The sequence below is a fragment of the Gymnogyps californianus genome, chromosome Z (genome assembly GCF_018139145.2).
Source record: "Gymnogyps californianus isolate 813 chromosome Z, ASM1813914v2, whole genome shotgun sequence".
Taxonomy (NCBI): domain Eukaryota; kingdom Metazoa; phylum Chordata; class Aves; order Accipitriformes; family Cathartidae; genus Gymnogyps; species Gymnogyps californianus.
This window is the reverse complement of record NC_059500.1, coordinates 55,953,252-55,965,355: the sequence shown is the minus strand read 5'-3', so window position 1 is coordinate 55,965,355 and position 12,104 is coordinate 55,953,252. Positions and strand designations below refer to the sequence as shown.

Genomic DNA, 12,104 nt, shown 5'->3' with positions numbered 1-12,104 from the left:
GCCCAGACAAAAGTCTGTTTGTTTGTGAGAACTGCAAATAAACTTATTTCTTAACAAAAGCCAATCAAGTTTACAGAATATATTTATGTCCCACCAAGCACCAAATCTTGCTCTTTCTAACTTTGGTGGACAAACTGACCTTATTTACAGCCAAAGCTTAAGCTGGAAACAGAGCACTGCATAGTTTTCAACTCACTTTTTCCTTTTAAATGAAGAGAGCTTTTAATACACCTTTCTGTACTCAGTCCTGAAAGCTGCACATTGCACAACCAATGAACCTGCTTATTTGAGGCTAAGCAGCTATAGCTCTCCACTCCAGGCACAGGCCAGAATGCAACTAACCATGAATAGAGAGTAAGAGTTGTATGTTGTGTAAGGCTGCTCTGCTGCCTGCCATTCTTAATAGGGATCCAGTTGCCTTCAGGCTCAGAACTGGCCAGTGAATCCCTCTCAGACCCAAAAACTAAAAGTTGTGTGCCAAGTAAAAGGAGGTAAGCCACAGGACTGCTTAGCCTCTCCTGCCATTCATCCATAAAGGACAACAGAGAGTTTTCTACTGATATTTTACAGGACATCGACACGTTTTCTGTACTTTTCTTCACGAGCAATGAAATGCAGCCACTGAAGAACACAAGATGCAGTATCAATTAATTCTCTCCTGGAAAGTTCAAAAGTATGCGATACATTGAGAGAGGTTCCTTCTCATCTTCGGCTGAGAAAGTATCTGAGAATCTGACTGCTGCTGTCCTGAAAAGTGTTAAGAATAAACACTTACCCCACATACATCCAAAATGTGGCCTGCCATGACCACAGTGGGCAGCATGTTTTCATCAGTGCCACCTAGGATAATGAAACACTGGATAGCCAAGAATACTGTGGGCTTGCAACAGTCAAATACACCATACTATACTAAAGCATACCAAATCCAGCATCAAAGAAAATACAAAGAAGACAAAGACAGCTCCTTAAAGATATTCTTGAAAATATTTGCAATGATAAATTGCTTCCACTGCTTAAAAAACATTCAGGGATGAAAGGATAACAGCTAGATTACAAGCACATTGTAGAAATAAAACTAAGAGGCACAGCTCATGAAAGGACATCAATGCCTTGTAATGACCGTTGTTTTTTTCTCCACAAATCTCTTCAAACATCTCATATCTGTGTAAATAAAACATTTATCTGCAAAACGTATTTGAAAGCTGATACAGAAAAACTACCATTCTTTACTAGATATACATACATAAGCATACAGAGGACATACCTGGCTGTTTTTAATATTGCAATATTATTTACAAAGTTACCAATCCTGAACAAATTTCCCATCACAGTGCTCAACAACTTCGTATTATGCTTCAAATATGTTAAATTATATTCATGAAGGGTTTATGCAGTTGTCCTTCTGCAGCATTGCAGAATGGAAATTGTCCTTCTGCTCCAGCTGATTTAAAAACTGCTTGTATGTGACATGGACTCAGTTTGACAGAGGTGTCTTAAAAAATTCACAGCAAGCCTATTCCAGATAAGAGAAAGTGAGACTGACTTATCCTACTGAAGGAAGATAAAAAGAGTGAGTGGCATAACTTGAACAAATCACAGTCACCGAGTGAATGCAGTATCAACCATGCAGAAAGATGTATTTATAACTTGGAGGAGTCTTTATGTTGGAAGAATCTCTTACAGCTCAACAGTAAATAACGTCCATGTAGAGAAAGAAATGCACACCGCCTATCCTGCTTCTGGCACAAACTTCTTCATTAAAACAGATGATTAACAATACAGAAGAAAAGCAGACGGCTGCAAAGAAACAATAAGCTACAGATTCACAAGAAAAGACAGACAAAAAAATCCATGCGGGATTTGTGAATGGACAATTCAAGGAAATAATCACAAAGGCACAAGTGGAATGTGGTGTGCTGTTCTCCATGGCCAGAGGTGTATGTTGCTTTAACTACTGCTGCTTCTTAAACAGGGATAAAAGGCCCCATCCATTAATTAATCCAAAAACTTTCCTCAGCATTTACAGAGGAAAGACTAAGCTTTACAGGAAGAAGCAGCAGAAGCACTTACACTGGACAATACACCCCTCAACAAAAACATGTAGCAAGGGTCCAGTGTTTCAAGAGGAAAGAAGGTCTTCTTGGGTCTGCATTCCGTGGTTGAGAACTGGGTTTAGACCATTGAAACCCAACAGCCCTGTCCTTGCTGGTACCAGGCCCTGGGAACTACTTGCAGAGGAACAGTCAGCACTTCTTTCTTCACCTTCCCATCAACCTGTATCAATTTTTGTGCATAGCTTGACTTCGACATAACACAGTACGCACTAGCCCATTATTCAAGCCCTTGTGGTTTCCTTCTATTGTTACTGTATTTTAAATGGCAAAGAGAAATGTTCATTATTTGTTACTGGAGATAATTTGCTTCTCTAGTGCTTCCGGGTAGGAGTAAGAGACAAAAGCGAACTGACCTAAGCTGAGAATGAAGAGAGGACCTCTTCTTTGGCAATTCCTACCAAACAGCCAACTCTTTCTTTGTTTCCTAATTCTCACAATGAGGTAAAAACTCCTGGAGCCGTGTTGCTCCTCTCTAAGCAGTAAGAGAGAGCAACCCACCAGATAATAATGAGTAAGCAGAAATCCAGCCTTTGCCGTAACTGGGCAAACTTTGCCAGGTAGCTGGAAAAAATAATTGTAAGAAGACAGTTAGCTGAATTAATACTTTTCATCCTGTCCTTGTGTCATTCATTGCTGCTTATAATGTTTGAGGCTCCTGTCCTAAAGAAACAAGCATACAGAGCCATTTAAGCAAAGCCTCCTGCCGTGGACCCCACTCTAAACCAGCACTGTGAATTTAAGAGCTTCTTGCTGCCAGGGTGAGGCTCCTTCCTGCACCCAAGATAGCTTGTTTAGAGCTCATCACATCTCAGCCCTTCTCCACATGAAGACATTTCTTTAAACAAGTCAGAACAGTCACTGTCACTGCTGGCCCCCTTAAAACCTGCCTCCAGCTGACCAGATAGTAAATGGACAATCAGCAGACAGAACACTGATGTGTCAAAGCTGCGTTAAAAGATGGGCTACCAGATGTAAAGTGGCAGGGTGCTGTGTGGTAAGGTGCTTAGCTTTGCTCAGGGTAAGTATAATCAGAGCACCTACATGCTGTTGAAATGACCTGGCTGTGGAAACAAGGTATCAGATAATGCTAGCCACAGTAGCATTCTCTCAACAACCCTCTTTTCCCATACCAAGATGACTGTTATTTTCCACACCCACCCAGCTTCGTAATTCCCACAGAAACAATTTTTACTCACCCTTGTGATTCTCATTTTGTATACCATTAGCTAACATCTCAGTATTTCATTTCCTTTCCTGTTATGCAGACATCAGATAAATCAGAATACAAGGATATGAAAAAAGAATAGTTTGTTGAACAGGGTACACAGCTTCGCGTTCCCCGCAAGAAAAAGAACACCAACCTAAGGGTACATATCGCCAGAGAACTGAAGTCTGGAGACGTACTGCCACAATCCTGTTGATGTTGGAGCATATTAAAGCAGATGTTTCCTGTCAAGTGTTACCCTCTCCCTACAGTACACACTAGTATATTCCAGCAGTCACTTCAAGCAAACACATGTAAATGTTACACATCTTGAGTGAATTTTCTTGTAATCCACGGCTCCATTTGTTAATGCTGTATTCCTAAGCAACATTTAGAGTCCTCTGGATTATTGCTTCTTTCTGTTTAAGTTTAACAATGCACTGTGAAAAACTATTAAACAACACATCATCATGCACACAAGTGAAAAAACATCAGATTTTCTAAATCCTTTCTTTCACGTACTATGTATGATTTTTTTTTAATAGCTAAGGAAAAGCTCTAGTACAATGATTTAGGCTAAACTGTTCCCACACAATATGGACACACCATAAGAAGAGGTGGTTTTCATTTGCTCTCTACCACAGACTTCAGGAGATAGGCCCATGACCTCAGAAGACAGTAGCCAAGTGGACAGGAATTGATCCAATTCCTTCACGTGAGAGCTACTCTTATTACCAAGGTCCAGAAGTGGGCCAAAAGAGACAGTTGGGTACACTACAATAATTTTGTAGATACAAATCAAATTACACCTTTCAGACAATAGCGGGGCTCTGATGACTGAAGAAGTGTTATCCCAGAGACATTGTGATGACACCATCAAATACAATGAAGTACTTCTAGCAGAATTCATCTTTCTCTCATGAAAAAAAATTAAGGGATGTTCACATACAAGATCCTTTTGACCATTATTATCTCTGTTTCCCTACTCTGGTAACATCCGTTGCAAAAAGATTTCCAAGCGTTTTAATTTTTTATGGAGTAGTGACTGTATCATTAAATCCTAGTTAGATGTGCTTGAAGTTAGCATTTCCTAACTTCTTCAGGAAGACTAACAAAGAGAATATAAGTTTCTTTTCTTTTCCTAGGCACTATTTCTGCTATCCTACTGCACCTACTATTACAAATGTTGCCGTGTCCTTTTCAATTATCTTTATTTTAAAGCAGTTTCTCTATTTCTAGTGTTAGAACAACAAAATACAGAAAATAAGGATTATCAGCACTCAACAGTACAGTAGAAATCTTTTTTTAAGTACTCTGTTTATTAAGTGTGCTTTCCCTCCCTTGTTAATCAATCGTTGTTCTTATTCTTGTCCATACTACTACATGATGTAGGTAACAGTTGGCCTGAAAGTCCTTTTCCTTTATTTAGTTTTTCTAATTCACTAACAAAAAAGACTTTTCAAAGTATTTTTAAACAACCATTCCCACGGAACTGAATGGTACTGCACATACCTTAAGGGCCAAATTATAACCAACTCAAGCTGTCATACTTCAAGATCAAACCTAGCCAGGTAAGTGGAACATGTCTAAGAAACCCATGGATGTAGACTGGTATGAATAAGAACAAAACTTACCACTTAATCCTCCTATATAAGAAGGTCTGCTAGGCATCTACTACCTCAAATGGAATAAATGCTAATTTGAATGAATGACAGTCAAGATATGAGAGAAATATTTAAGTATTTAAGGGATTTGTTTTAGATGTTGTACTGGGTGTACATGGCAGGGTTTGCCAGCGCGGGGCTGCAGGGGTGGCCTCTGTGAGAAGAAGCCGGGGCTGCCCCATGCCAGACACAGCCAGTTCCAGTCAGCTCCAACAGACCCACCACAGTGCACAGTTGAGCCCAGCAGCCAAGCTGGTGGCCCCTCTGGGAGAACATACTTAAAAAGGGCAAAAAGCTGCCCAGCAGTGAGGATTGAGGAAGAAACTGCCCTGCGAACACCAAGGTCAGAGAAGAGGGAGGGGGAGGAAGAGGTGCTCCAGGTGCTGGAGCAGAGATTACCCTGCAGCCCATGGAGAGAACCACGGTGGAGCAGATGGCTATTTCCTGACAGGAAACGCAGCTGGTGGAGAGCCCACACTGGACCAGACTTTTTCTGAAGGACTGCAGCCCATGAGGAGAGCCCACGCTGGAGCACGGGAACAGTGTGAGGAAGAAGGAGCAGCAGAAGGGAGCTGTTACGGACTGACCCCAACCCCATTCCCCATCCCCCTGCACTGCTTAGGGCAGAGGAGGTAGAAGAACGATGAACTGAAGTTGAGCCTTGGGGAAAAGGACTGAGGGGAAGGTGTTCGTTTAATTTGTGGGTTTTCTGTTTCTGACTATCCAAATCTATTTTAATTGGCAATAAATTAAATTAATTTTTCTCAAGTCAAGTCTTTTGCTCATGACAGTAACTGGCAAGTGATCTCCCTGTCTTTTTCTCAACCCATAAGCTCTTTCATCCTATTTCCTCCCCCTGTCCTGTTGAAGAGGTGGAGTGAGAGAGTGGCTGGGTGGGCATCTGGCAGCCAGTCAGCCAAGGTCAACCCACCATAAATATCTGGATGCATATTTTTATGTCCATTTTAGAAGCTTCTAACAAAATCTTCAGCAACTACAAATAGTTAATAGTTGCAAAGAAGGCAAAAGCCAAGCAGTTTTGGAAAGTTATGCAAACAGGATAGATGACAGCTAACATCAGACAACCATCTGTAACATTTCACTCAAAACTTTTTACTTATTTCATTAAAATCACTATTTGGAAGCTCATTAGCATTTATTTCATTAATTCCATTTTGACCAATATCCACAAGCTTTCACTGTCAGATGTTTCACTCACCCTAACAATTCATACTTTCTACTATAACTAGCACTATGTAACACAAGAGTCTTCTAAAGACAAGAGTGAAGTGAGGGATGAGTGGAAGTCTTAAGTAAGGAAGACCTACCCTCAGTAGAGGAGGAACACATTGGGGAACACTTAAACAAACTAGACATACACAAGCCCATGAGGTCTCAGGTGCTGAGAGTCATTTCAAGGCCACTCTCTGTTATCTTCAAAAGGTTGTGGTAATTGAGGGAGCCTTCTGAGGACTGAAAGCAAGCAGATATCACTCCTATCTTCAAGGGTGGCAAGAACGAACATCTAGCGAACTACAGTCAGTCAGTCTCACCTTAATCCCTGGGAAAGTGATGGAGCAACTTATCTGAAAATCATTTCCAAAGTCAGCGTGGATTTATGAAGAGGAAATCATGACTGACCAACCTGATAGCCTTCTACAATGAGGTGACTGGCTCAAAGAACAAGGAGAGTGCAGTGGATATTGTCTATCTTGACTTTAGCAAGGCTTTCAACTCTCTCTCCCATTACATCCTCACAGACAAAATAATGAAATATAGAATAGATAAGTCAACAGCGAGGTGGACTGAAAAGTGGCTGAATTCCAAGGCTCAAATGGTTGTGATCAGCAGCACAAAATCCAGCTGGAGGCCAGTCACCAGGGGTGCCCCCCATAGGTCAATGCTGTGGCCAATACTGTTTAACATCTTCACTAATGACCTGGACGATAGAGCAGAGTGTACCCTTAGCAAGTTTACAAATGATACAACACTGGAAGGAGTAATATACCAGAAGATTGTGCTGCCATTCAGACGGACCTTAACAGGCTGGAGAAACTGGCAAACAGGAACCTCATGAAAGTCAATACAGGGCAATGCTGCCAAGCCCTGCACATGGGGAGGAATAATCCCCGGCACCACTACACACTGGAGGCTAAACAGCTGGATAGCAGCTCTTCAGAAAAGGACCTGAGGTCCTGGTGGACCATGACTTGACCATAAGCCAGCAATAAGCCCTTATGGCCCTTAAGGCCACCAATATCCTGGGTAGCATTAGAAGAGCGTTGCCAGCAGGTGGAGGGAATTGAGTCTTCCTCACTACTCAGCACTGGCAAGACAAAATCCGGGGTCCCGAGTCCAGTTCTGGACCTACTGGAGAAGTTCTGGAAAAGGGCCACAAAGTTGACTTCGGGGTTGGAGCATCTGTCATAGTAGGAGAGGCTGAAAGTGATGGGATTGCTAAGCCTCAAAGAGAGAAGGTTCAGGGGGGAAATCTTGTCAATGTGCAAAAATACCCAATGGGGGTTGGGGGATTAATGAAGACAGAGCCAGACTCTTCTAACGGTGCCCAGTAACAGGACAAGACACAATGGGCACAAACTGAAATTCAGGAAATTTTGTTTCTACTTATGAAAAAACCTTTCTACTCTGAGAGCGGTGTAATACTTGCACAGGTTTCTCAGAAAGACTGTGGAGTCTCCATCCCTGGAGATACTCAAAACCCTAGTGGACATGGCTCTTAGCAACCCACTCTAGTTGACCCTGCTTTGAACCAGGGTGTTGGACTAGATGATGTCCAGGCATCCTTTCTAGCCTCCACTGTTCTGTGATTATTTCCTTCTTTTCTGCCAGAATTAATAGTTGCCGTACAGTTTTTAAATTAATTTTTAAGGTTTTCTTTCCAGTGCGTGAGTTGAAGCATAAGCTTTACAAGTAGATATACAAAAGTGTTCTGTGACAGTCGTCCCTGGAGCATATAAGACCAGTCCATTAGAAAGGAATAAAAGGGATCAAGAAACAAAAAAAGCAATAGATTTCAAGCATACACTAGTAAGCAGTAACCTGAAACCTACTGCAGGACTTAAGCAAGCAGTGTTATCCATTCTTTTCTGAATGTTCTACTCAGAGCACAAAACATTTTCCGTACTGATTTCATTATATTGGAGGTGAGACATGCAGCAGCAAACACAGAGAGGATGCTGTTCCTCGCACTAAACAACATGCTGTCTGGTATCAGACATCACATTTTGGAAGAGAAAGGATTTCCCTTCCTATTGAAGAAGTACAGAATGAGATTTTAGAATTTTAATACTAAACATTATAGTGGTGTGCTAATTCTACTTAGAATTGCTCAATCTTTCTTTTTTCTTTTTGCCTCATTGTATTGGGAATATTCTTGTCCTTCCAAAAGGCTTTTTTTTTTTTCTTTTCTTGGAAATTGGCTAGTTAGTCCATGGGAATGGAATCATGAATGCCTTATGCATATTCTTTTACACCCACTGTCCCACTGTAAGATTTCACTGACACTAGTGGAACTGTCCCTTACGTTTATAGATACATGAAGTTGGAATGGAGTTCAACACAAAACCTATGCTGAGAATCAACCTCTCTGTTAGCCACTCCTTCAAGCAATATATTGGATTTCAGATAGTGATATTCTACGATTTTACTGAAAAATACCTCTTATAGACAACCATCTTTCCTGGAAGTTCAGCATTTCCATATGGTGGACTTCACTGGGAATCCTGGAAGACACGATGGCTCAATAATTCATGCAGTGAACCTCTGAGGAAGGTGTTTATGATCCTCCTTACTGTGTTCCAATCCATGTAGCCAGCTTTATACAAGAAAAGTGACTTGCTTAAGATGAACTACTGACTGTGATTTCAGGTCTAAGCTGGGCTCTTCAATGAGTGAGTTCAGCACTAGCACTCATAAGTTAAGCAGGTTATACAATTTTGGCCACTAAAGCATGAGAATCTCTGGGCAACATTATGGCATTTTTACAGAAAATTAAAAATCAGGTATTTGGGATTGTCATGTGTGTAAATGAGTCACAAAACAAAAGTGACCAACTTTGAAAACATGTAACTTCTAAATCTTCAGGAAAACTAAGACAACCACAAAATGAAAGAAAAAAAATGTGTCCTGGATACAGACTGCAAACTTCATAATAATAAATATTTGTAAGAATGGCTGGGAAAATATTTACATCCGTCTATCATTATCAATTGCTCAGTTTTATTTAATAATCAGACTTAGCTCTACAGAACTAAATAAGGCAGTAATCACCATGAGACGATCTGTGCTCCAGAAGGTCAAGTAAACATTGTCAAGAACATAATTCAAATAGTAACAGTGTTATTGAAGGGGACTTCAGTACATTCATACTTTCTGACATATTTACCGAACTTTAAGAAAAGAAGACAGACAAACATATTTAAATGTCACTGTTTCTTCAAGTCTTACAGGAATGCAGATATCCTGGGTTTTATATCCAAAATGAACCTCTACTTATTTTATATAGTATTTCAATATAATGTTAGCTTTCACTTAAACAATGAGATTTTTGGATCTCTAAACAGAATAAACTAAATACAGCAAACCCTGACCTAACAGTATTTCCTTAAACTAGACCATCTACCTACAAGTAAGGAGTATTTCCCTGAAGACTCTGTCAAGCATTAGAGGAAGCTGTTAGCTCTTAATTTAGTAACTTTCAGAAATTTCCTGAATAGGGAAGCACCCTAATATCCTTGCTTTTCAAAGAGCAATCAACCTTTTCATACAAGCTACATTTCACTTTAAAATTACTGTTTCCTGATTAGACACGTTTAACAGGGGCAGCAGATCATTCTTGTGTTAGTAAAGCTATGCAACCAGATCAACACTGAGACACAATTGACTCAGTGAATGCTCTTTCCACATAGAATATATAAGGCAATAATATTTAGCTTAATCCTCTTATGCCGATATTTACAGAAAATTTAGGCCTGGATGAGACTTGTTCAAAATTCAGCTGCTAACACAGGACGCACATCCAGCAAATCTTTTAAGAGCAGATTGGACTTGTCAGAAATAGCTTTAGGTATACTTTTAATCTGCCTTGAAACTGGGAATAGATTTCATGACTGCCCACAGTCCCTGATGGGACATTTTGTATGATAATAGATGATATATTTCAACAGCTTAAAATAAAAGGCGGTTTTTGTTTGGGTTTTTTTTAATGCTTGTTTAGTACTGAATTAGTACCTTATCTGTTTTAAACTTCCATGACTTTCATAAGAAGGGCTGCTAGATTAGGCTGTAAACCATTATTTACTAAGAACAAGAGTAAAGTTATTCGGAAAAGGAATTACCAGGCAAGTGTTTGTACTCTCAGAAAAGATTTAACCTATTTATTTCTTTTCCAGGTTGAATTAAACTATTTTCATCCAAGTAAAGGTTGGTAAAATTATTCTAGGTAAGATCAAAATATCATTGAAACTAGCTAAAACAATAAAGCACATAAAGATTGTGAAAATGAGAAGCTCTTATCAAAAGAATTCACAATTTTGGAATTGTTATGTAGTACAAAACAGAGAGGTAACTAATATAACGACCAAGGTGATACAAATAAATGTTTCATCTTACTTGTCCAGGGCTGTGCTGGTAGGCATGCTCCTGCCAAATCCTCGGACACCCATCTGACAAAAGTATGGAATGCAACACAGATTGGCAGCAATTATAGCCAATGAATCTGACGCGTTAACAAAGAAACCATTTTGGCCAAGGATCATGTAGCGGTCCTGGAGAAGAAAAGAAATTCAAAAAAGCATCTTTAATTCCATGTTTTGGGCAGTGGTGATTTCTTTTATTAGATCCACTGCAGGTAGGGAAAAAAAGAACAGGCTTTGGGTTACTTGCATCCCTCTTCGGGCAGAATACTTTATTGGCATCATCCTGGCAGGTTTATAATCTTGCTATCACACCATCACTCCCTCCAGCCTTGCAAATCAAAGCTCCAGATCAGTCCCTGGCTTCAGCCTCCCACATGACACTTCAGTAGGTCTGTTCCTGCCAGGGAATGCTTGGGTAGGAGAATCTTTTTGCCAATGACACGCACTATACGGGGAGTAGGAGGGTGTTTTGTGTTTACTGACAACAGAAAACAGCTTCTGTTCTTCAGAACCTTTTCATCTTTCTCCCACGCTGTCAGGACAGAAAGTTGTTTCTGTAATACTTTGCTATTTATAATGCTGATAATATGACATTAAAAAAAAAAAAAACCAAAACAAACAGAGATTATGACTCTGTGCTTTATTTAGCTAAATATCCCTCAATTTACGATGTTAACCAAAAAGGACTTAACTTAGCTACTACTTACTGTAACAAGTCCATATTATCTATATAAGCTGTCTCTTCCTAACCAGGGAATAAATGTGTTACACCAGTACAGGATAAAATCAGCCTAATATTTAAAAAATTCTCATTCTGCATTCAAATCCTCCTTGATTTGCGGTCACCTACAGAGACAAATTACAACATATGTGTCTGATTTATGGGTTGCAAATGCTATCATCTGTACCTGAAAGTAATACCACTTTCAGCTTCAAGGGCTTACTGAAAAGCAAATAAATTATACTTACATGTCCCATATCTGACCCCAGACAAAACAGCAACTATGGTGAAACCTCCAGACAGATCAAAATACTTACTCCGTCAGCATCAAAAGCAGCTCCAAATCCATACTCGCCACCTCTCATAGCCTCCAGCAAGGCAGTTGCATATGTTAAATTGGGATCAGGAGGCTGTCCACCAAAATCCTCCAGAGGAATACAGTTTATAGCAGAATTTGCAGGAGCTCCCAATTCATCACACAGGATTCTTCTCACATAAGGTCCCATAACTGCAAAAACAGAAATCTGCCATGCACTCACAAAAGCGTATGCTTGACATTCAAATTTTTCACAGCGCCATGGAGACTTGATACAAAACATACTTTCAGCAATTTTATACATCTGTCCTAGCAACAAAAACCAAACTATTATTTCACAGAGGAGTATCTGATTGTCCCCCCAGTAAATAATCAATTGGCAATTCAGTGTTAAAAACACAGTTCCCCACTAGTGGAAGTGAAAAGTA

General features: G+C 40.0%; 1 protein-coding gene across 1 annotated transcript in view; it reads right to left on the bottom strand.

Moving 5' to 3' along the window:
* PGM5 (phosphoglucomutase 5) overlaps positions 1–12,104 on the bottom strand; it is a 78,682-nt gene that overhangs the window by 50,252 nt on the left and 16,326 nt on the right. The window contains exons 5-6 of the mRNA XM_050913337.1: positions 11,678–11,868; positions 10,614–10,768 (exon numbers count right to left, since the gene is read on the bottom strand). Of these exons, the coding sequence (XP_050769294.1) occupies positions 10,614–10,768; positions 11,678–11,868 (346 nt within the window). The remainder of the gene's footprint in view (positions 1–10,613; positions 10,769–11,677; positions 11,869–12,104) is intronic.